This window comes from Chanodichthys erythropterus, chromosome 1 (genome assembly GCF_024489055.1).
Source record: "Chanodichthys erythropterus isolate Z2021 chromosome 1, ASM2448905v1, whole genome shotgun sequence".
NCBI classification, from domain to species: domain Eukaryota; kingdom Metazoa; phylum Chordata; class Actinopteri; order Cypriniformes; family Xenocyprididae; genus Chanodichthys; species Chanodichthys erythropterus.
The window spans coordinates 26,672,462-26,698,920 of NC_090221.1; the positions used below are offsets into that span (position 1 = coordinate 26,672,462).

Genomic DNA, 26,459 nt, shown 5'->3' on the forward strand with positions numbered 1-26,459 from the left:
AAGTTGTAAAAAAGATTTGCGTTTGCTGGAAGTGATCCTGGTGCACTTTCCAATCATGAGGTGCTTGCGTGTAAATGACCAGTGCCAAGCTGTGTCCTGAAACACATATTACATCAGACCAGGGGCGACCAGGGTTGATGAGGAACAACAGCAAAAGAAGTTTGCTTGCTAGAAGGTGGCGAGGAGACTTGGAGATGGCACAGTCATGACAGCCTTGGAGAAACCGAAAGTGGAACCTTCCAACCAGTGATGCCACTCTGCTAACGCCAGCTTGATCGCAAGAAGCTCCTGCTTGCTGATGTCATATTTTTGATCCACCAGGGAGAATTGAAGAATTGAAGAATGCACATGGGTTTAATTTAGGTGGGCTTCAATGGTGCTGAGAGAGTAGGACTCCTGTGCCTGAGGCAGAAGCATCAAAACATTGCAGCTCTTTAATTTGTACACCCTCAGGCCTGATATTATATCTAAAAAACTGGATTGATGGTAGGTGGAACTCACACTTCTTTAGTTTGAGGAACAGATAATATTACGGATGCTTTTTCAGCAGAAGTGCCATGTTAACAATGTTTGTTCTTGTTCTGGGAATAGATGAGGATGTTGTCAGAGTAAATTATGACAAAATGATATTCATAATGGCTAGTCGGGGTCACAAAAAAAGTCCAGCTTTGTAAACACTGTCACTCTTTAATATAGCTCCAAAACTACAGTAACCAGAGGAGCTGGTGTCAATAGAGACACGGAGAACTGAGAAACAAGGAACTGCAACCAAGAACATACAATGAGTGACTAGGAAAAAAAGGCACAAGACACACCTGGGAACGATCAAGACTATTTAATGGGGAAAACTTAAAAAAAATAAAAATATAGATGGCACCATGAACAGGAAACAGGAACAGAACAACATAAGAGTCCAAGGTACATATAACGGAAAGACAGGGCTGTTTTAATGCATTTTCACAAAACATATTATTGTAGCTTTTGCTTTTCTTGATAGAAGGTGTTAGGGACATTTTTTCCCGATTTTTGCTTCCAAAATGAGGAAAAATTAAAAATATTATTACTTTGCCACATTAAGATCATCCGGATAAAATGAAATTCATGCCAAACACTAAGTTAAGCTGATGTAAATTAGCGTTAAAATTCAAAAGGGTAAAACTGACCCTGAGTTCCACAGAGGGCTTAAAGTGGCAGCAGATTCCTGAAAAGAAAATACTTAAGCCCAACCCTTTTAAATGAATATTATCTTAACCAATGTCCAAGGTCCACTGTGATAAGAACACCTCACCTGACGTAAAAACCATCTTAAATTACCACCTAGAAGCATCTGATTACTATTGATGTCCACAGAGTAATGCCAAGACACAGGAGTGTTTACCTGATGCAATGAAAGCAATGCTTAGAGCAATGCATGGACATGGCCATTCATGTATCTGGATGACAGTATTGATTTTCCAGTACTGTTTCCAACAAAGTGCTTCCTTGATTTACTGGACAGCCAATGTGGACGTTAGATACTTTGACAGAGAATCTAATGAAACTACAAGCAGTGAATGTGAGTGTGGTGTGTTTGGAGCAAACTCACCCTTGGAATCAGCTTCTGGACTAATAGTGCTTCCAAATATGGATCACCTGGCATGCTCAAGGAACACTACTTTCACCGCAAGTCACCAGCCATGGATTGCCCTAATAAAAAATGGAAACTGTACCTATTCACGGAAGATAAAGGCTGCCCAGCAAGATGGAGCCTCTGCTGTGGTTATTTACAATATAGATGGAACAGGAAATTACACTAACTTTATCCCCCATTCAGGTATGACAGTTTCTCTACTTGTCTCTGTCGCAAGACAAGTAAATTTGTTTCAAAGCAGCTTTACAGAAAATACATAGTGAGCAAGGCTAAAGTAATTGTGACAAAGAAACAACTCCACAAGATGTTTAGGTATAGAAGGGACAAACCTCGAGAGGAACAACTTGTTCCGAAAGCCAAGGTGTCAAAGCATGGTCAAGCACCTTGCATGTGACTATTAAACTGCGAATAGCACTTCTAGGTTTCACTGTCAATGAACTTGGAACTTCATTGCTTTTAACTGCTTGCCTTATCTTTGTAAATAAATGTCTCTTATCTTTTTAATTTTGCTGGTTAAAACAATTAGGCCTATATATATATATATAATTTTTTTTTTTCCCATGAACATTTTTGAGCACCTAACACCACTACCCTAATCCTAACCACTTTTCAACAATATGAAACACATGCATATAAAAGGCAGATAAAAGTACAGTTATTGCAAAAAGTTGCTTAAAAGTACAATGTAATTGAATTTATTTTGACTGTTCAAAATGAAAATCATACCACAAACCAAAGGGTAAAATGTGGTAAGATGTTCCCTGGGGCAATGATTAATTGATCTAAATTAGCCTATCTGTGACATTAAATTATTTTATTGACTTTTGTGGCTATCAGTGATTTGTGGACACATTAATGTTTTGTCGAGTTGCATGTTCTCCCTGTGTCTGTGTGGGTTTTCTCTGGCTTCATCTACATTAACCTTGATACATGAAAATTGTGTTTCAAAACATTCTCTGTCCACACTAGAATTTTCTGTCAAAAAAAGTTTCCTGTCCACACTGAAACGTCTGAAAATGCTTAAATCATCTTACTGTGCATGCGTAAAACTTAACAAAAGCTTACTGAGATGATACAAAGAGACCAGAGATAGTACAGTTCTCACGCTATTCTTCTGGCATGATCATTTTATTAGCAAAATTTCTTACCATATTGGTGCATCCAGGTCACAAAAGTCTCTATCCTATGTCTGGAATATCTAAAGGCACGTTTACATGGCAACAATGTAGGCGTTTTTCACGTACAGATGACAATGTTGTCAAAATGATCCCCATATGGATCTGCGAAAACAGCTGAAAAAGCTGTATTCTGCTGCCAAGGCCAGTAGTTGGTGATGTCACTTTGTAAAAAAAAAAAAAAAAAAAAAAACTACACATCACATAACGTGTTAGTAGAAGCTCACGAAGACGAGGATGAATAGGAAACAGGATCTTTAATAACTAAACTCAGGAAACTCTTTACAAACACCATAACTTATACACATACATTAACGAGAACGGACAAAGACTAAGCCAGAACTGAGGATATGAATACTGACCAGCTAATGCATAATTAACAGACTGACAGACAGAAACTAGGTCAAACTGAGAAACATAACACAGCAGACATGTGATAGTTCACCCCCTGCCTGGAAGCGCAACCTCGTGCAGTATATAGTCCAACTGAGGAGGGAGGAAGTTCTGGAGGAGGGCGTGGAGCAAAAGAAAATAAAACAGTCTTGGGAACATGAAACTGTCCATGGAGGTGTGGAAGGTGGGAGGAGCCTTGGTTGTGTCAACTTGGTGGAAGACAACACCCTGGGGATGACCAACAAAGATGCAGCCAAAGATGGAGACCCAGATGGAGCCAATGAGCCCACATGAGCTGATGGTCCAGGAGACTGAGGAGGAGCCATGGTGGAAGTTGAAGTACAGAGGGCAGAGGCTGGGGCGGTGGGACAGAGGATGAAGGCGGAGCTGGGGGAAGGCGGAACCATATGCAAATGAAGGCGCAGGCAGGTCGACGGCTGACCCAACAGAGCCAGAGAGACAAGGGGGCCCGGAGAGGCCGTATGATTTCCGATGGAGCAGAATGAGGGAGGAACCAAGGTGGATCCGACGTGTCTACGGGCCGTGACGGAACAGGGGGCACAGAGGCTGGAGGCGGAGACAGGGGATCCTCTGTGCTGGACGGAGAAGATTTCCTGAAGACTCTAGGCAGCTCTACATGGCATGTAGGAGATGTAGAGGGGCTAAAGGACATCAGCGGTGATTGGGCTGAGGAACTGGCTGACTGAAGAGGTGGGAGAGGGAGGCTGGGAGGGAATTCTAGAGATACTAGGGATGCTGGAGAATCAGAAGATGCTGGAGATACTGGGGGATTAGGAAAAACCTCTCCACAATAATCAATAAGGTCCTCATCAAAGATGTCCTTTAGTTGCCAGAGAACAAACAAATCTCATTCACCATGGTGGAGTTGTGGGAGGGGCTTTTCTCCCAGCCCTCGAGCTCCACAAGCACTCCTTCATCGACGAATGATGTTACCGGCTTGCACACCTGATCAGGCTCTTGCAATGAAGTGGGCTCCAGGGTGATGTTACCATTCGACCTTGTCCTCGGTCCTGGCTCATCCATTGCGGCAGGCATACCTCCTCGGTCTGCGGTGGGCTCATGAAACATCTCCATCCGGTGGTGGTTGACTGGTCTCTGGCAGCACTGGAGTCGGAGCAGGGCTGGTGAGTTCATCCTCGGCGGAGCAGACGGTGAACGGTGACATGTTGCTCACCAGCACCTCCTCTGGGATCTTTCACAGGTGAGCCTTTGTGCATTCGTTCAAACTGGCCAGGTAGAATGCGCACAGGGAATGATCGGGAAAGTCCTTAAGGCTCGCCAGATAGAGAAACGCACAGGTGTGGGCATTGAGGCTATTCTGCTCCTGTTCCAGGGATAGTAGTAATACAGCAGATGAGTTCATGCTGTCTACAGTTTAGGTCCGTTCTCCTGTCACGTAACGTGTGTCACGATCCGGCCGTCTAGGGCTCGGTCGGACCGGAGACAAAAGTAAAAAAAAACCTCAAGCGGGCAACGGTTCCTGGTCTCCTGTCCCAGCTCACAATAACCACAAATTTCTCAAATCACAGTTCTTTTTATTATGATCATTTTGTATGAAACAATAATATTCTCAGAGTTTCATCGGGAGGGGTTACAGGCCAAAACAACAAACAAAAGGAGAGCTCACTAAGGATTTCGAAAATACTAACTTACCTGTACAAAGAAAACAACAAATAAAATACAAAGAATTTACCCTGGCTCCCTAACTAAACGTAAACAGGAGAAAACTAGATTGCACAAAGTAAAAGTGGCACTCCCCGACCCAAACGTAACCAAATAATGAATAACAAAACTACGCTTTTTCAGAACGGATTACACAAAGGAAAAACAGCAGAAGGTCTCAACTCTTAAGTGATAAATTAAGTAAGTGATCTCCGTCACACAGCAATTTTAGGAGATAATGCTTACTAAATTGACAATAACGCTGGTCACACAGCAGCACAATAACCCTTTTAGTTGTCTGGGGCAGGAAACAGGATAAAAAAAAAAAAAACACGCGTGGAGCTTCACGACGCGGCAACACGGCTCACTCCACCGTCCTTGTTTGCTGCCTTTAAGCGCTCCCGCCCTTCCACCTGACTCGCAACACCTGGTCCCGATCAAGCGGCGCTACCAGAGAGCGAGAGAGAGAGGAGAGAGAGAAAGAGAGAAAGACAAAGCAACAGCGTGCACAGTTACAAGATCACATTCTACATTACCATAGGCTAATGTATACACTTATACAGACGTAACACCCCCACCCTTAGTTACAAAAACTAATTTGTAACAACTTTAGTTAAGATACAACAACAGTTTAGTCATCACCAGCATACGCCCTGGATAACGCATCGGCTACGATGTTTTCTGCACCCTTTTTGTACCGTATGTCTACGTTAAATTCTTGCAAGGTCAGCGCCCACCTCATTAATCGCTGATTGGAGTTTGACATACGAGACAGAAAGATAAGGGGATTATGATCGGTGTACACCATTACTCGATCACCAGAGTTAAGGTAGACTTCAAAGTGTTGAAGAGCTAATAGTAGTGCCAATGCTTCTTTTTCGATGGTACTATATTTCTGCTGACATCTGGTGAACTTCTTCGAGAAGTAACTGACGGGATGTTCAATACCAGCATCATCAGTTTGCAGCAGGACTGCACCGGCACCACGAGCACTTGCGTCAACCTGTACGCTGAATGGCAAATCAAAGTTTGGGGCAGACAGGATTGGAGCGTTACACAGCAAATCTTTTGCAGAACAAAAAGCGGATTCACATTCATCACTCCATGTAAATTTTCGTTCCGTTCTTAAAAGATCAGTAAGCGGGGCGACCACCATGGCAAAGTTCTTACAGAACCCTCTGTAATATCCGGCCATTCCCAAAAAACGTCGTAATTCACGTTTATTGGTAGGCGCAGGAAATTCGACAATGGCTTCGATTTTTGCATTTATCGGCTTAACTTGCCCCCGCCCAACCAATTTTCCAAGGTACGTAACAACAGCCTTGGCGAATTTACATTTACTTAGGTTCAGCGTTAAAGACGCGTCAGCCAAACGTTGAAGGACAAGCTCAAGGGTATGTAAGTGGTCCTCCCACGACATGGAGTACACCACCATGTCATCAAGATACACTTCACAATTCTGTACTCCAGACAATACTGTTCGCATCAATCTTTGGAATGTGGCAGGTGCGTTACGCATCCCGAAGGCCATTACCAAATATTGCACAAACGCATCAGGTGTCACAAAGGCAGAGATCTCAGATGCGCGCGGTGTCAACGGCACCTGCCAATATCCTTTCAGAAGATCTAGTTTGGTAACATAACGTGAAGAACCCACTCGGTCAACACAATCTTCTATCCTAGGAAGCGGAAAGGAGTCAGGTTTAGTCAAACTATTTACCTTGCGAAAATCAGTACAGAATCGGAGCGAGCCGTCAGACTTGGGCACAAGTATACAGGGCGAACTCCATGGGCTTTGACTGTCTACAGCAAAACCGTTACGCACCAGATATTCAACTTCATCTTTCATAACTTGGCGTTTGTATGGGTTAACTCGATAAGCGTGCTGTTTAACGGGCGTGCTTTGACCTACATCGATGTCGTGTAGCAGCACATTAGTTTGTGAGGGAACATCGTTGAATAATGCTGGGTATTTCCTGATCAGAGCAGTGATATCATCGCGTTGCTCCTCAGACAAGTATGAGAGATGAGACGACAGGGTGGACAGAATGGCAGAATTTAAAAGCCTTCCGCAAGTTATTTGAACATCTTTGTCGATCACATCATCTTCAGACACATCACTAGAGGGCAGATTGACAGAAGTTACAACAGACACATCTTTGATCACAGAATTTCTGTTACACTCATCTCTGGCAAAGTATGCTTTGAGCATATTCACATGGCAAACTCTGCTTTTGCGCCGCCGATCAGGAGTTAAAACTGTGTAATTGGTCTCACTAAGTTTCTTTTCTATTCTATATGGACCAGAGAAGCGAGCTTGCAGAGGAGAGTTTGGTACAGGCAGTAACACGAGTACAGAGTCCCCAGGTTGAAAACTGCGAACGACACTCTTTTTATCATACCTAGTTTTCATTTTAGACTGGGAATCGGACAGATGCTGTTTAGCGATCTCCCAAGCTTTATGGAGATGCTCACGCAACGTACTCACATACTCAAATACTGGCATGCGGAGAGGATCTTTAGAAAGGAACTGTTCACTAAGTAGCTTCAAAGGACCTCGGACGGTATGCCCAAACACAAGTTCAGCAGGGCTGAACCCCAACGACTCCTGTACTGTACTCCTTATGGCCAACATTAACAGGGGTAAGCCATCTACCCAGTCTTTACCAGTTTCGACGCAGTAAGTGCGCAACATTGACTTCAGCATCTGATGAAAACGCTTGAGTGCTCCCTGGGACTCGGGATGTGAGGCGCTTGATAACTGATGTTCAACTCGTAGTTCTTTAACAAGCTGTTCGAACAGATGCGATGTGAAATTTGTACCCCGATCCGTTTGAATCGTTTTTGGCAGACCGAACATGGAACAGAACTTTACTAGTTCTTTAACGATCACCTTCGTCGTGATAGAACGCAAGGGCACGGCTTCTGGGTAGCGTGTAGCTGCACACATTATAGTGAGAATATATTGATGACCCGATTTTGCCTTAGGCAAGGGACCTACACAATCGAGTATGAGTCTTTCAAAAGGCTCTCCCATCACTGGAATGGGTTGCAGTGGCGCTTGGGGAATCACCTGATTAGGTTTACCAGCAAGTTGGCAGATGTGACAAGATCGAATAAATGCAGACACGGAGGACTTCATGTTGGGCCAGAAAAAGTGTCTAGCGATACGGTCATAAGTTTTCGTAACACCAAGATGTCCCGAACAAATATGCTCGTGGGCCAGCTTCATTATTTGGGTTCTATAACCGGAAGGAAGAACGATCTGATAAACCCCATCAAGTTCAGAATCTAACGGTTTCCACCAGCGCATCAGCACACCCTCGTCCCAAAAATAACCCACCGTCGATTTTAAAACCTGTGCCTTGTCAACTGCAGCATTAATACACTTATTCAATGTTACATCAAGTTTTTGCGCAACAATTAACTGTTCTCGGCCTACTTTCAAGGAAGTTTCATTTTCAGCGTCATTTGAGTGTGGTTGCGGCTGAACAAGCAATTTACATTCTGTGTTCTCCGGCGACGAAACCAGGAATGAGCTAGAAAGATCAACTACATCTCTGAATTTCTTTTCTTGCGCGCGCGTCACAGCGCATGACGGAAAAACAGAGGATAGATTTACAAGGGGGTCATTTTGGTCGTCAGCAGCAGGCTCTGCTGAGACAATCGGATACGGGAAAACTTTGGTTCCAGCCAGATCATTCCCTAAGATCAGACTCACACCTTCCACTGGCAATTGTGAATAAACACCAACGCTGACAGGACCAGAAATCAGTTCAGACTCCAGATAAATCGTGTGCAACGGCACTGAAGTACAGCCCATTCCCACACCACGGATGAGCATGTTAGTACCCGTATAAGACTTTGACGAGAACGGCAGCGTACCCTCTAGAATCAATGATTGAGCAGACCCCGTGTCTCGTAACATTACGACCGGCTTAGGATTAGCATCATCAACAAGTGATATTGTTCCCATCTGCAGGAACGATTTAAAAGGTGAATCATCTGATTTTGAATTCACGCACTCAGAAACCGACATAAGCGCTACTCCTTTTGACTTCGCTTTCTGCTGCCACGCTTTGCAATTTGAAATTAAGTGGCCAGGGTCAAGACAATAGAAACATACTCCCTTTTGATCGGACCGTTTTGGAGCGTTTCTAGACGCATTAGAAGACCGGGGAGAATGGTTATCTTTTTCCTTCCCTAAATCCGCGGCAGAGAATAATTTAGGCGCGCGTATGGGAGAAAATACGGTTTTGTGCGTGAGCACAAATTCGTCTGCTAGGATTGCAGCATCTGATAATTTGGAAACTTTTTGCTCATTTAAATGCACCACAATACCTTCCGGTAGCGAGTTCTTAAAATCTTCGAGCAAAATTAGTTCTTGCAATTCCTCAAACTTAGTAATTTTGGTAGAAAGACACCATTTTTCAAACAGCGCTCTCTTTTCACGCGCAAACTCCACGAACGTTTGCTTGGCTGTCTTTGAACAATTCCTAAACCTTTGCCTATACGCCTCCGGTACTAATTCGTAAGCTCGCAAAACAGCCAATTTAACAATGTCATAATTCAATGAATCCTCCACTGGCAAAGCCACGCACACCTCCTGGGCTTTGCCAACAAGATTACATTGCAACAGTAATGCCCACATGTCTCTAGGCCATTTTAATTTAGCAGCGACGCGTTCAAAGGCTACGAAGTATGAGTCTACTTCGGTTTCACGAAAAGGAGGTACCAACTTAATGTACTTACCTACATCGAAGTCAGGTTGCCCAACCTCAGAAGTACTGGAAGGGGGTCTGACGCGCGGTGATGGAACTGGCTGGTTACGCAGCCTTTGGACCTCCAACTCCAGTTTACGTAATTTAACATCCCGATCAGTTTTTAATTCTAGCTCTTTCAGTCGGAGTATTTGCGTTTCGTGCTCCTGTTTTTTTAACGCAAGATCTAATTCCTTCAGACGAACAGTCACCACCGGATCTACAAACTGAGAAGACTTTCTATCACTTACCGAATCTGCACCATCAGACGCGATTTCACCCTCAGTTTCCGCCTCGGAACCTCCTGCTACACGTTCAGGCAAAATACCCATTTCGACTAACTTGGCATACAACTCGTCTTTTATGACATGCTTCCTTTGCTCTTTAGAAACCAAGATATTAAAAAACTCAGCTATCACGATCAAGTCTTTTTTTCTGCAGCGGTCGAATCCCTCCAGCGTGGGCGAAAGAGTAAATTTAATTAAATCGAACTCCATCTTAAATCCTACACTTCCTTCCCCACCGAAAATTCAAAGCAGCCAAGCAACGTTGCTAACATACGGGAGCGAAGAAAAAAAAAAAAAAAAAAACGAGCGGACGAGCCCCCAATTGTCACGATCCGGCCGTCTAGGGCTCGGTCGGACCGGAGACAAAAGTAAAAAAAAACCTCAAGCGGGCAACGGTTCCTGGTCTCCTGTCCCAGCTCACAATAACCACAAATTTCTCAAATCACAGTTCTTTTTATTATGATCATTTTGTATGAAACAATAATATTCTCAGAGTTTCATCGGGAGGGGTTACAGGCCAAAACAACAAACAAAAGGAGAGCTCACTAAGGATTTCGAAAATACTAACTTACCTGTACAAAGAAAACAACAAATAAAATACAAAGAATTTACCCTGGCTCCCTAACTAAACGTAAACAGGAGAAAACTAGATTGCACAAAGTAAAAGTGGCACTCCCCGACCCAAACGTAACCAAATAATGAATAACAAAACTACGCTTTTTCAGAACGGATTACACAAAGGAAAAACAGCAGAAGGTCTCAACTCTTAAGTGATAAATTAAGTAAGTGATCTCCGTCACACAGCAATTTTAGAAGATAATGCTTACTAAATTGACAATAACGCTGGTCACACAGCAGCACAATAACCCTTTTAGTTGTCTGGGGCAGGAAACAGGATAAAAAAAAAAACCACGCGTGGAGCTTCACGACGCGGCAACACGGCTCACTCCACCGTCCTTGTTTGCTGCCTTTAAGCGCTCCCGCCCTTCCACCTGACTCGCAACACCTGGTCCCGATCAAGCGGCGCTACCAGAGAGCGAGAGAGAGAGGAGAGAGAGAAAGAGAGAAAGACAAAGCAACAGCGTGCACAGTTACAAGATCACATTCTACATTACCATAGGCTAATGTATACACTTATACAGACGTAACACGTGTTAGTAGAATCTCACGAAGATGAGGATGAATAAGGAACAGGATCTTTTAGTAACTAAACTCAGGAAACTCTTTACAAACACTATAACTGAGACACATACATTGGTGAGAATGGACAAAAACTAAGCCAGAATTGAGGATATAAATACACTGACCAAACAAAGAAACTAATGAGGGAGTAAATGAACACAGGTGGAAATTAATTATATAAATAAATATTAATTAATTATTTATATGAATAAATTCACAGTTTTATAGTTTACAGAGACAAGAATGGTATCATTTTCAAAAACTTGCACTTTGAAACCCGTTTTCAAAAGTTTGCATTTTGGACTGGCATATGGCCCAAAATGCTATAATAGACTCCAGCATCTCCACAGCCACATCTCTACAGAGGATAAGCGATTTGGAGAATAAATGAATATTATTAAATGTTTTATATACAAACCTGATTCCAAAAAAGTTGGACACTGTACAAATTGTGCATAAAAAAAGAATGCAATGATGTGAAAGTTTCAAATTTCAATGTTTTATTCAGAATACAACATAGATGACATATCAAATGTTTAAACTGAGAAAAACAATGTATCATTTTAAGGGAAAAATAAGTTGATTTTAAATTTCATGGCATCAACACATATCAAAAAAGTTGGGACAAGGCCATGTTTACCAATGGCATCCCCTCTTCTTTTTATAACAGTCTGCAAATGTCTGGGGACTGAGACTCAAGTTGCTCAAGTTTAGGAATAGGAATGTTGTCCCATTCTTGTCTAATACAGGCTTCTAGTTGCTCAACTGACTTAGGTCATCTTTTTTGCATCTTCCTCTTTATGATGCCCCAAATGTTTTCTATGGGTGAAAGATTTGGACTGCAGGCTTGCCATTTCAGTACCCAGATCCTTCTTCTAAGCAGCCATGATGGTGTAATTGATGAAGTATGTGGTCTGGCATTGTCATGTTGGAAAATGCAAGGTCTTCCCTGAAAGAGATGATGTCTGGATGGGAGCATATGTTGCTCTAGAACTTGGATATACCTTTCAGCATTGATGGTGCCTTTCCAGATGTGTAAGCTGCCCATGCCACACGCACTCATGCAACCCCATACCATCAGAGATGCAGGCTTCTGAACTGAGCGCTGATAACAACTTGGGTTGTCCTTGTCCTTTTTAGTCCGGATGACATGGCGTCTCAGTTTTCCAAAAATAACTTAAAATTTTGAATCGTCTGACCACAGAACAGTTTTCCACTTTGCCACAGTCCATTTTAAATGAGCCTTGGCCCAGAGAAAACGCCTGCGCTTCTGGATCACGTTTAGATATGGCTTCTTTTTTGACCTATAGAGTTTTAGCCGGCAACGGCGAATGGCACGGTGGATTGTGTTCACCGACAATGTTTTCTGGAAGTATTCCTGAGCCCATGTTGTGATTTCCATTACAGTAGCATTCCTGTATGTGATGCAGTGCATCTAAGGGCCCGAAGATCATGAGCATCCAGTATGGTTTTCCTCTTTTTATACCCAATCATGTTGCCAATTGACCTAATCAGCAAAGTGGTCCACCAGCTGTTCCTTATATGTACATTTAACTTTTCCAGCCTCTTATTGCTACCTGTCCCAACTTTTATGGAATGTGTAGCTCTCATGAAATCCAAAATGAGCCAATATTTGGCATGACATTTCAAAATGTCTCACTTTCAACATTTGATATGTAATCTATATTCTATTATGAATAAAATATAAGTTGAGATTTGTAAATTATTGCATTCCTTTTTTATTCACAATTTGTACAGTGTCCCAACTTTTTTGGAATTGGGTTTGTACATATTGTGCTATGACAGCTCAATTACCAAATGTGTCTATTTATTTCCCTTAATAACACATCATCATCACCCTGCACATGCTAAACTTTTATCTATGTTTAAAAGTAAATGTGCTTTGTTCTTAAGGGGGGCATTCCCACATCTTCCCCAATGTCATAATTACAAAATGATAGTGTGAATTCACTTTTGACACTTTTTCCAAGTCATCTCAATGGCAAAGTGTGAATTCACCCTACACCAATATACAATTTCCTTTATCGCCTTAAAAGTGCATTTAGTAGTTTGATGCTAATTTAAAAGGTTTTACACTTTAAGAAACAAGTTGTGTTTTTGTGAAGAGTCATCTAAATTATGTACAGGTAAGGGAACTAATTATTGTGTAGACTACTCTCTAAAGCTCACTAGTATCAGGGTGTTGGATGGAATAGATGGAGCTCAGATCTTGATAATTTCGATATGCTTGATATTTGATATGCACAACTTGTCAAAAATGAATTAACTGAAAGGATTGTGTATGTAGATATATTTGGATAACAAGTGGTTCTATAAATATTGGAAGACTGCCAGAGATGGTTAAACATAGTGAAAAAGGGTCATTAACTTGCGTATTATACGAGAATCTCGTAATGATTCAGTCACACATGACCTTGACCAATGACATATCGGAGTCCATATAAGCTTCTGTTTACACCATGCTGTCTCTGCAGTCATTCTTGTCAGTTTGAGTGACCAGAGTGACCAGACTTCCACTGTTCATAGAACCATGTTTACATCAGTAACCGTGGTTCAATTTCATAGTTCAAGACCGCCTGAGGCGGTTAAACATAGTTGAAGATGTATATCACCAAGTCACAAGGACTAAAAAAAAGGGAAGTTGTTTTACAACAGCCTATACTTGATTTCAAAGATTTTAATCTATGATACTTTTTGCATACTTGGCACTTTTTATAGTCACGCAAATAATTAACATAACATTGCTGCAGTCCAACTGATGGAAATTTGTCAAAGCGATGGATAACTATATTCCCTCTTATCCAGTAATATTTTTGTATGCTATGCTGTTTATCTTAATAACTAATAAATCATGGCAAATTTTTTTTTTCTACAGATGCTGATGACATAGTTGCCATCACGCTTGGCAATATTCTAGGCACAGAAATCACTAAACTGACCAAGAATGGCTCAGATGTCTATATGCAGATTACTGTAGGCAAGGAGTATGGCCTGTGGTACAGCGCTACATGGGCATATGCACTATCTTTCACCTTCATTGGAATAACAGCCATCATTATGTTCTACTTTGTTTTCCTGTTCATCAAACGGATGTACATAAACCGACAACTTCGTATGCAACAGGTAAAGTATTCAGCCACTCAAAGGATGGTTAAGTTCATGTAGGAGTCAAATCTACTCAAATAGTATTCAAATACTCAGATATATTCCAGACATTCTGTTCTGTTCTGTCATTCATTCTGTTCTGTCATTCATTTCTATGCAGAGGGAGATGAAAAAAGTGACTGAAAAAGCAATAGCAAAGTTGCAAGTGCGGACTTTGCGGACAGGTGACCCGGTATTGTACCATTGCTAAGTCATAAAATAAATAACTGTTCAGTAAAATAAATTCAGAAAGCATTTAAACTGCAGTGAGTAAAAGCATCATGCCTTTGTGCCTGTAGGAGGTTGAATCAGAGGACATTAGCTGTGTGGTGTGCACTGACTCATTCGCACGTAATGAACAGGTCACAGTTCTACCCTGCAGGTGCAGTATAAATCCATATATGATTTTAGTTCAACATTACAGATGTTTTCTAACTTCATAGTAGTGTCAGTATAGCGTGTTCAATTGACTTTTAACATAGCTCTTTTCATTTTTTTTTTTTCTGTAAATATGAAATAAATGGATAATGTGAGGTACATTCTGTTTTTACAGACATTTATACCATAAGAAATGCATTGAGCCATGGCTCCTGGAACACCCCACCTGTCCCATGTGTAAATTTAATATCCTCAAATCCAAGGTCAGTTTGCCAACACATACTGAGCCATCTTAATTCAGGCATAGATGCTGTTTTAATTACTAACATGAGATTCTTTGTTGCTGTATGTGTTTAGATTGATGAGGAGAGTGATGAGCAGCCCTCATCATCACCATCAAACGACTCATTCTATTTAGCTGCAGTAATGACAGTCACATCAGCAGACCAACACAACACATTAGGCTCAAACATTCAAACAGCAGAAAGTGAGTTAAGGCTACCACAAAAACATTTGCTGTCCTTTAAATTGTGCTCTTCCATAGGTGTAGGTGTTAGAAATGAACAACAAAATCTCCCAAATGTTAACAAAAGTTTTTTTTTTTTTTTTTTTTTTCTTCATATGCACATTAAAATTATACTTATTTTTATAGCAAATATTTACTTTTATTACATTGTGGTACATTTTTGTTGGTTTCCTATTGACTTTTTTCCTCTATGATTGATTGTCACAGCTGTTTAAAATGCAAACAAGGAATTAATGTATAATAATTCATGATACATATGTCTAGAGTGAGGCCATTTTAAAACTAACCATTAATTAAATATAAATATAATTTTGAGTGATTGTTAAAGTGAATATGTCAATTTATATAATGAAATACATTTTTATGATTTATAGATTTTATAACATAAATTACAATACATAATGTTATTTCCTTGGTCTCTTTTAAATTATTACCTGCTGACTGGTACTTCAAAATTAACATTGTTGTGAATAGCCTTTCAGGACTTGCTGGTTAAAAAGTCAAGTCATGTCAAGTCATCTTTATTTTTAAAGCACTTTATAAAATACAGATTGTTTCAAAGCAGTTTTATGGACAGGAAATGATGCAAACAGAGTTCAATTCAGCTGTAAAGCAGCTCTAAAAAAAATTGTCATTCAGCTGAAGTTAGTTCAGTGTTGAATCTGTTCCATTATAAAGATCATCAACTATTAAATTAGACATTAGAAAACATCTTGGGTCACGACAGTACCCATGGGTCCCTGAGAAGGGGAAGGAGACACTGTGTCATGGTGATGATACTACGAGAACGCTCCAGTGTCTGAAGCACGTGTGCTAAATGCCAGTCTTGATCAGGTGACATCACAGACGCACTGGCTAGCTATATAATGGGTGCCTAGAGAATTTGTCATCAGCTTCATATTGTCTGAAGGAAAACGACTGCGTCATGGTGTTGACAAAACACCTGCCCACTGTGCTAAAAGTGTCTCAGCAAACTCTTGGCAGTAGCCGAGACGTTGCCACACAACGCACATGCTGACCAGAGAGTTAAGTGCCCCTGGTGCACTCAAGTCGACCCCTCCAATATTACCACCCCCAACAGGGGGAGCACTAATGGTTCACAACTAGTAAACCCAAGGCACCAGCCCCAGAAGGGTAACTTTGTCAATGAAGCTTGGCGAAGAGATTTAGCTTCCTGCGGTGAGACCAGGAGAGGAGAGTGGTACTCGCTCAACCAAATAACTTACAAGAGAACTCGCAAATATATGTTGGAGTACCTCCGTAACTTCCACATCCTCTTTCTCTTTGCCAATGAGCACATATGGCCCTTCTGACCATGTGAAGGGTTAACTTGACTTTTCCCTAATAAGGGAGCTCAGCTTGGTGAGACAACCGATGAGGTGGTGATAGAAGCAGTTCTGCAAAATCCGAAATAAATAAATAAATTTCAACTCAATAAATATGAAGCGATACCAACTTCTTACCCAGCCTACCGGTATACCTTCTGTACCTGCAGCCAGTGGAGAAGTGTGATGTGAGGCAGTATAGCGCATCAAAGATATAGAATTGTATACATTTGCAACACTGGGGAGACAATGGCTAATGAAGTGGGACGCGGGAATCAGAATAGCCCATACTCTTTCAGCTATGTCTGACCTCCTATGCATACTTCTATCTTCGTATTTATTCATTTTGTATTTTGCAGAACTGCCCATCTTTCCTCACTGATGCTCATCCGTATATAGCTTGGAAAGGACTACTTGCAAATTCATAATGCCTGGGATATAGTATCAGCTAATGAAGTGGGACACGAGAAGCGGAATAGCCCATCTTCTTTCAGCTATGTCTGGTGACCCTCCTATGCGAATACGAAAGGACCATACACTTTTATATTTTGTATTTGTTAAGGAGAAGTGACACGTGAGAAAGTGGGAAGCAGAACTGCCCATCGTTTCTTCAGCATTGCCAGCCAGTGCACAAGTATAAAGGGCATATTGTTACTACTTCAGAATTTGCAACGCTGGGGAGACAATGGCTGATGAAGTGGGATGCAACTACCCTCCTATATTAAAGGAGCATACATTTCTATCTCCTTTGTTTTTTTTGTTTTTTTTTTTTTTTTTACAGAGAAGCTGCATGTGAAGAAGTGGGACACAAGATGCAGAATTACCACTTCTCACCAATATCCACTATGCTTCTTCCAATTGGCCCCACTGAGGAGACAATGGCTAAAGAAGTAGGACGGATGAAGCAGAATAGCCCATCTTCTTTCAACTGCATCTGGCAACCCTACATATGCTCCCATGAAGGAAGTGTACACTTTCATCTCTGTGATATAAAAAAAAAAGATGACATGAGGAAGTGGGATATGAGTAGCGGAATAGCCCATCTTCCCCAGCTATGCCCTAGAACATAACATTTCTACTTCCAATTACATATATGAATGCAGAAGTATATCATTCTGTGTTCATCCCTAACAAGTGTTAGGAAAGGAGGTGGGACACAAGAGGCAGCATTGCCTATCCTCCTGATCCCAACCACAGATCCCAACAACAGAGAGAGCATGTTACTTCTATCTCCGTATTCACTGGGACATAACAGTGGATGAAGTGGGACTCTAGAAGTGGAATAGCCCATATTCATCATCTGCACATGTAAACTGAGCATGTTGTGCAAATAAAGCCACATGCAAGGGAGTCTCGTTCGCTCTCGTCAATGCCATTACATAAGCATATCACTTTAATTTCCGCACACACAGTTCCAGAAGGCAGGAAATGAAGAAGTGGAATGCGAGAAGTGGTATTGCCTATCTTCTCATCTCATGTTATTTAAGCCTATACGAGAGCAGGAGAAAACATACCTCTTTAGGGTCTCGTCGCCCAGAGGGCAGTTGCTGGCCAAAAAACAAAAATTCTTTCTAAAAGAAAATAATTCAGGGCTCTCCTGAGCCATGACAATAAACTTAGCCCTATTGTCCATTTGGGATAGTCTGATCATCTGCCATGGTTGCAGGGATACAGGTGAAGGCAGATTAATAAAGTTCAACTTGACAAAGTTTAGTAATAAATCCAAATAGGCAGGCAGACAGAAAAATGTAAAACACACTAAGCATAACGGTGATCAGGGCAGAGAATGAATGTGAGAAACCAACATATATAGCAAACACAAATGAGGATGATTACAGGAACACAGCTGATACATATGAACTAATATTGAGGAGTGGGAAAACAGAACAAGGAATACATGATGAGAATGAAAGCAAACTAAAAAGTCCCTGATAATAAAACTAACAGAACATAATGGTGGCACTGCCAAATTATGAGATGATATTAAAAATAAATATATGCATTTTTTCCCCATGGTATCGATGTCAAAATTGTGGCCAGTGAAAATGCTGAGTGGGTAGTAACTTTGGAAAACCACTAGCCACAGTGGCTGGTGAGCAAAAATGTTAATGTAAAGCCCTGCTTATAATCATTATAGTAGAAGTGCAGGGGAAGCATACAACCTTGTCACTGCATCATAAGTGCAATCGTGTTTCTATTGTATATGAAATAGAATCCGACCCCCTACTGAGGAGTGACAGCAAAAACATTACAATCGCCAATAACCTTGTATCATTTCCCTGAACATACTGCATTGTCTTGGGATGGATGCAAAATAAACCTGTATGTGAACTCTACCCAGCACCAACACAGGCACCCCTATCTTTTTATCTCTTTCCTTCTTGCTTCTTGGAGTCGATTGTCTCCCCGAGGTCCTCTTGGTCTTGAGCAAGGTTGTCGCCTGGATCCCAGACCTCTCTGAGGCAGAGCCCTAGTGGCCACAATCACTTTCTGCTCCTGTCGCCAGCTGGGCCCAGTGACAGGATCAGAATGGGGGACTGAAGGACGTTGTCTGCGGCTGAGAATGTAGCACTCAAACACCACTGACTTAACCCTCACCTCCCTAAACTTCTGGACCACTGTCTCCACATCAGTGCTGAAAAGTCTGGAAGGCGAAACCGGGGGGGTCAAGGAGAAATGATCTCTACTTCTCCTTTAGCTCTGACAGGTTAAGCCCTAAATGCCTCTCCGTTGTGAAAAGCAGCAAGCAAGCAGTCGGTGGCACAAGGTTGGTCTTACAGTGGAGCTCCTCGATCGCGTCTGTACTTAATCTGGCAATGGCGCAGGTTATCACATCCAGTAATTCCTTGTATGCAGGTGACGATGAGGAGACAGGCTCATATAATACATCCGCCTAAACTCCAGTCGCATCTAATCCCGCAGAACTAGAGAGGCCAAGTAGCACACTCTCTGCCAAACCGGAAGAAGACGGCAAGCTGGCTTCTGGATTCGCTGTGAGAGCCTCGGTACTGGCAACATAGGATTGGGAAAGACCCATCCCAAGCTCGTCAGCCAGATCTATCTGCGAGCCTCATGATCATAAACACTGCACTGCCTCGGCAGCAGCGGGTCCTGAATCACGGGGTGCAGACACCTGGCTCCCTTACCCCGTAAATAGAGCCAGTCGGGAATGAAGCTTCTTCACTGTGAAGTTATCACAGTGAGCACAGCCAGCCCCTTTGAGGGCTGCCCGTGCATGCTCTGTTCCTGGGCATATCACACAAATCATGCGTGTCTTTGGTGTGATATATCTCTCACACATTTTTTAAACATGAATTCACTAATTTTCTGTGCACACACGCACACACAAACAAACGGCTTACTGAAGACAAAGAAGCTGATGACGTGTTCTCTAGGTGCCTCTTATATTGCCAGCTGGCGCACCTGTGACATCATCTGACGGCAGTAGCCAATCAAGATTGACATTTGACATTGGTTCATGAGGAGTGTTCCTATAGCGTTCCTTAGAAAAAGAACAGTGATGTCATTGTCCAGGTCAGTTCAGATCAAATAGTGTCAGTGCAGTCAGATCAAAAATATTGTTGAATATTAAGTGTTCCCGACTAAGCAAGCCAGAGGCGTCAGTGGCAAGAAACCCAAATTACATTTATGACAGAGGAGAAAAAAAGAGAAGGAAAAAAAAAAAAGGCCAATGGATGAACTTATGATTCCAGGATGCATCACAAGTCAGAAGTCAGATTGTGGATTGGTATCATTCAAAATATTGATTAATATCAGTCCTACATTTTTAATCTCAACAATGGACTCATAAAGTTTTACCAATCCAATATTGACATCTTATCTACTCAGCTGGAGACTCAACTATTGAGTACTGATGCGTGGATCCAAGGACTGTGCATGAACCCAAACAGTGACCAAATATAATAAAAACCAATAAAAAATAAAATATAATTCCAGAAAAAACATAAAATTCTGCAGTAATCCTAAAACATAGATTTGTAATGGTTATCAGAATAATGAATAAAATAAACACAATATATAAATATAACTTCAATCAACATAAATTCAGCAGTAACCTGATAAGCCTTTGCCATTATCAATATCATGCTGAATTAATCTGTATATGGTGTATACTGATGACTCATAGTTATTGATTTTTTTTTTTTTTTACAGCAGCTCTTGAACACACATCAGACTGTGTGTACTGTGACCCGGATATGCAGACACAACACATTTATGAGAACCAAGCATTTGAAGAAGAACCAGAGATAATGGAGCAGCAGGACATCAACAGCCAAGATTAATACTACTGTAATATAATTCAAATACAGTATGAATATCACAAACAGCCAAAAAAAAAAAAAAAGTGTGTGAAATGTGTCAAATAGAATTACATACATCTTTGCAAGAAATTAATTTAGTCATTCAGTATTGCAGGTATTCCTCAATTAACTTGTTTTTGATCATCACAAATCCTCATTTTCATTTTTTCTTTCTTACTTTTTGAATAAAAATCATTTTTATATCACTACCCTTCTAATGCACAACATGGGTCAAAAATGACCCGTATTCATTTCCTATGTTATTTCAATCATGGCTGAGTGTTTCTTTGCTGAATATTTGAAAGAAATGTATTTTAGCATTTATTTATTTCAGGTATTCATTAATATCTTGTTTTTAATATCTTATTGTATTTCATATATAAGGCTATATATTATATTTCATTTTTTATTTTATTTTTTCAAGCATTTGCTTGTCAATGTAGTGAGGCCAACAGGCAGTGGCATCTTTCCTGACCTCTGGTTGTAGTAGGGATCACATCTTCCAAACTGGCATAGGATAATTTGCCAAAAATGCATGACTTCTACAGCAATCTATTGCTGCGTTCCAATACGCCTACTTATACTACGCCCTAAAAGTATGTACTCTTTCTGTGAACAAAAAGTACTTACTTTTGAGTGTGTAGCAAAAGAGTAGACAAGCTTTGGGACATACTAACATGTCATACAATCGCGTCAATTCTCTCTGTCGCATCCTGTCACCGTAAACTGGCCTATCAATCATCTTACATCCTCCACATTTCATTTAGTTAATTTCCTACCGTATCGGAGAGAAATACAGCACGTTGATCTGCAGTCGCGGGTCTTTCATGTGGAGAACTCTCCTCATATTAATGCATAATGATGCATTTAAAAGTTAGGGGCCATTCGGATCTTTATAAAAGTCCACATTGGTATTTGCAGATGAAAAATAACACGGGTAACATTAAATATATATTTTCTATCAGGTTAAACTGATTATTAGTCACTCAAATCTCTCAGCGTCGATCGCGCGTATCCGCCAAGTTTTGTAGTTTTTTAACACTTTTTACTCGTGTTTGTAGTTCTGAACTGAATCCTCATCCAATGCGCAATGGGTTGTGGGCAATATTAGCCTCTATAGTGTGCACGGATCCACACTTCGAAAATCTACCGGAAATAGTAGACCATCCGGGGACTTTTGGCATACTCTTTTCAACATACTATGCTTTGGGACACACTTATTTTAATCTCACATACTATTTAGGATGGATAGTATGGACATTGGAACGCAGGGTTAGACTTATATTCTTCATCTTTGGTATCACCCTCACTGCTTCTATTCTCCTTGATCCTTGATCCTAGTCATATATTGCTTGGATTTCATCAAAATTATCTTAATTTGTGTTCTGAAGATGAACAAAGGTCTTACGGGTGTGGAACGACATGATGGTGAGTAATTAATTACAGAAATTTAATTTGTGTGTGAACTATCCCTTTAATTCAGGTACATGAATATTCATGTACCCTTATTGTAAAGTGTTACCAAATTAAGATTGGTGAGATCTACAATTGAATTTTTACTAGTAAAATACATCCATTTACAGAGCTTTACAACTGAATTTCACTAGTAATATGTTCTCTGCTTTCTTTGTTGTTGTTGCGAACATCTTCCATTGAGTTTAGCTCCCCTGAGCCAGCAGATTTACACTGATGACATAGTACATCATCCTGTGAAGCGTATTTCAATGTCTTGTTGCGTCATCGGTTTATGGATACAGATAAGATATTCCCACACGCTGAACACTTTGGAAAGATCATTGTCATGGATCTCATAAATGTGTACTCCAGTTATATCAGATCAAAAGCACATGACTATCTATTGCTTGAAATGTTATGAACAGCTATACTGATTATTTTCCATTTGCTTTCTGTTTCTACCTCAGGATGCCCATCTTAAGGTAATTAAATATTATGCCAGCTCCAGTGGATCCTGCCTCTTATGAAGATTTCAGATGACCCAACACCTGTTAAGAGATGACACCAACCCTTGCGAGGACTTCAGATGATGCCAACTCTGAATCAACATCCAAAACTGCCAAATTTCTATATATTGTAATCATTAAGATCAAAAATTAATAATTGCATTAAAGAACTCATTGTTTCTACCTAAATAAATACATGATGTTTGCAAACTACATGATTTGTATTATCTTCACTCAAAAAAATATTTCAGAGTCAGACTAAACAAAGTTTTATGTAATTGAATTACATATAAAATTTCCATCCATTTGGATTACATAGTTTTTACATAAACAAACTAATATACTTAATGTGATTCATATTTGTAAGTCATATGTAAATGAAATAAGTAAGATTTATCTAATAGTATGCCCAAGATATATAACACTGCTTAGTGTTCATGTGTTTGCGCACTACTGAGTTAAAGTACCATTGAAGCAGTGTCAGAGTTAATGAGATAATTAAGTGATTAATTGAGTGATGATTGACCATTATTGAAGACACTTGATGATAACAAGCAGAATCACCAAAGGAGAAAATCACAATTTTTAAGCCACCATCGTGGAGATGAGTATTTGCTTTAGTTGGGCTCTTGACCCTTGACTATATCATATTAGATTTTGTTTGGGCTGTTGTAACAGCTAGTCAAGAAATGAAAAAAAGATGATCAGGTGGTGTTGGTTATGTTTTCACATAATCAATATTTGTCTTGAGTCACTGAACTCATTTAGAGCCCAATCTCTAAGTTAGATTTACATTACTGATTACAGCAGCACTGTGATTACAGCATAAGATCAGCTTTATCAATATAATCTGAAAAATCTCAAAAGTTCTGATAAAAATAAAGGTAATGCATTTAGAGACACAGACATTAAGAATCAGTCTGTGAATCTCAACAGTGGTGACCATCAAAAAGCATTTTGCAGTGCATACTAGGAGTCATCAATCAAAATTCATCCATGGCTCCCATCATGCATTGCTGCATGAATAAATTATGTTCTGAATTGTCTTATTAATTTCCTTTATTGTCACAATTTTTTTTTCTGTTTTTTTGTGACTTTTTAGTAGCTTGTTTTCTAAAGTTCAAAGTTGATCTGTTTATCAGAATATGTTGCTTGTCACCGTTGTTGAGATTCACAGGCTGATTCTTGATGTCTGTGTGAGCCTAAAAGAAACTTTTTTTTTTTTTAAATTCAGAACAACTTTTGAGAATAACTTTGGATTATATTGAATCACAGTGCTGCTGCAATCAATCATATAAAATTATCTCAGAGATTGGGCTCTAAATTAGTTCAGTTATTCACACAAATAATGATCATGTGAAAACATAACCAACACCACCTGATCATCTTTCTGTTTGTTTGACTAGCTGTTATAACAGGCCAAACAAAATTTAATATTAAAAAGTCAAGGGTCAAGAGCCCAACTAAAGCAAACACTCATTTCCACGATGGTGGCTTAAAAATTGTTATTTTCTCCTTTGGTGATTCTGCTTGTTATCATCAGGTGTCTTCAATAATGGTCAATCATCACTCAATTAATCACTTAATTATCTCATTAAGGGGATACTCCACCGTTTTTTCATATTAAACTATGTTATTCCCTTAACTAAGACGAGTTGGTACATACCTCTCTCGTCTCAGTGCGTGCACTAAATCGCTCTGTCTTGCGGCGAAACTTTGTTAGCACTTAGCTTAGCCCAGTTCATTCAATAGGGGCCAAGCAGAGAAGCTACCAAACACCTCCACATTTTCCCTATTTAAATACTGGCCCCCGCTCCTTCTCCTGTAAAAGTCACGTTGGTTCTATTGACGGAAATGAGAGGGAGGAGGAGAGGGAGCGGGGGCCGGTGAGAGGACTTTTCACGAGTGAAGATATTACTGCGCCAAGTCAAGGTGCTCCCGAGCACTTGCTATGGTATTCCGCCATACAATATAGTTATCCATTTTACACGCTTAGAAAAGCGCAACGTTTTGTTTTGTGTCACCGTCCTAGGTCGAGTTACACTACTCGGGTAACTGTATTTAAATAGGGAAAACGTGGAGGTGTTTGGTAGCTTCTCTGCTTGGCCCCTATTGAATGAACTGGGCTAAGCTAAGTGCTAACAAAGTTTCGTCACAACACAGAGCGATTTAGTGCACGCACTGAGACGAGAGAGGTATGTATCAACTCGTCTTAGTTAAGGGAATAACATAGTTTGATATGAAAAAACGGTGGAGTATCCCTTTAACTCTGACACTGCTTCAATGGTACTTTAACTGTCCCTGCGTCCCAATGTCCGTACTATCCATCCTAAATAGTATGTGAGATTAAAATAAGCGTGTCCCAAAGCATAGTATGTTGAAAAGAGTATGCCAAAAGTAGAAGAAAAAAGTATGTTTCCGGTAGATTTTCGAAGTGCGGATCCGTGCACAATTATTGCCCACACAACCCATTGTGCATTGTATGAGGATTGAGTTCAGAACTACAAACACGAGTAAAAAAGTGTTAAAAACTACAAAACATGGCGGATATGCGCGATCGATGCTGAGAGGTTTGAGTGACTAATAATCAGTTCAAACTGATAGAAAATATTTATTTAATGTTATACATGTTATTTTTCATCTGCACATAGCCTACCAATGTGGACTTTTATAAAGATCTGATTGGCCATTAACTTTTAAAGGGGTGGCTACATGCGATTTCACTTTTTTAACTTTAGTTAGTGTGTAATGTTGCTGCTTGAGCATAAACAGTATCTGCAAAGTTACAGCGCTGAAAGTTCAATGCACACGGAGATATTGTCTTTTAAAGTTATGGCATTTTATTGCCTACAAAAACGGGCGGTTTGGACTACAACGAGCTTCTTCCCGGGTTGGTGACATCATAAACCCTTGCTATTAACATAAACACTGCCCCGGGAACACGCAACAAAGTGGGCGAGGCCATGTGGCAGCATAATGAAAGCAGAAGAGTTGTTTACACCGAACACGAGCTGCGCGACGCGACGCGTCAAAAGATATAGAACCCATTATAATCTGTGATATTTTCTACACTGGATGCGGTGCTGAAGACAGATTCCATAATCTACACGAGTTCAATGCTGGATTTACACAAAGGCTTTTACTGAAAGATGAAGCAGTTCCTACTTTAAAAGCAGAAGCTGCTGTTATTGTCTTCAAACTGTAAGTACATTTTATTGTTTGTAACTTACATGTCTTTTAAACGTAATGTTATAGTTCTGTTGCTGTTTTTAATGCATCTAGGACATATAACGTACAAAGAGCAACTCGTTTTTGCTAGCCAGTTAGCTAAATTCTAGTGCAACAAACACTAACAAACGTCTATGTTCATAGACAAACAGTTGTTCATGCTATAAATTAAAAGATACCTTTACAAAAATGCGACTACTCAGGCATGTATTTACTACAGGAAAGCTTTAATCAGGATAATATATAGATTTATATTGAAAGCTAACAAACAGCAGTGACAGCATATCTAAACACTTTGACACAAATACTAAATGAAATACCATTCATAAACGTCCTTTAAAAGCCGCGATTGGAGAGGTTCTGCTTTATCCTCTTCATCTGGGTCTGATTCGGCTCAATTTGATACAGCAATATAGGCGCTTTTATTTACTTTCCACCTAAGCG

At 40.4% G+C, this 26,459-nt stretch overlaps 1 protein-coding gene across 5 annotated transcripts; it reads left to right on the top strand.

Moving 5' to 3' along the window:
- The first annotated feature begins 1,358 nt into the window (after nt 1-1,358).
- LOC137017854 (RING finger protein 148) lies at nt 1,359-22,977 on the top strand. 5 transcript variants are annotated; one of them, XR_010894653.1, is made up of 8 exons: nt 1,359-1,813; nt 14,007-14,254; nt 14,397-14,468; nt 14,575-14,657; nt 14,829-14,916; nt 15,011-15,140; nt 20,678-22,254; nt 22,749-22,977. XR_010894653.1 is itself a non-coding variant. In XM_067382570.1 (7 exons), exons 1-7 carry the CDS (start codon nt 1,387-1,389, stop codon nt 20,806-20,808), a joined length of 1,179 nt encoding a protein of 392 aa, XP_067238671.1. In that variant the 5' UTR covers nt 1,359-1,386; the 3' UTR covers nt 20,809-22,977. The 5 variants fall into 5 exon arrangements, 4 of the variants coding, with proteins under 4 accessions (XP_067238671.1, XP_067238684.1, XP_067238693.1 ...); XM_067382570.1 differs by having other exon boundaries at nt 20,678-22,977; XM_067382583.1 differs by having other exon boundaries at nt 20,681-22,977.
- The last annotated feature ends 3,482 nt before the right edge of the window (nt 22,978-26,459 follow it).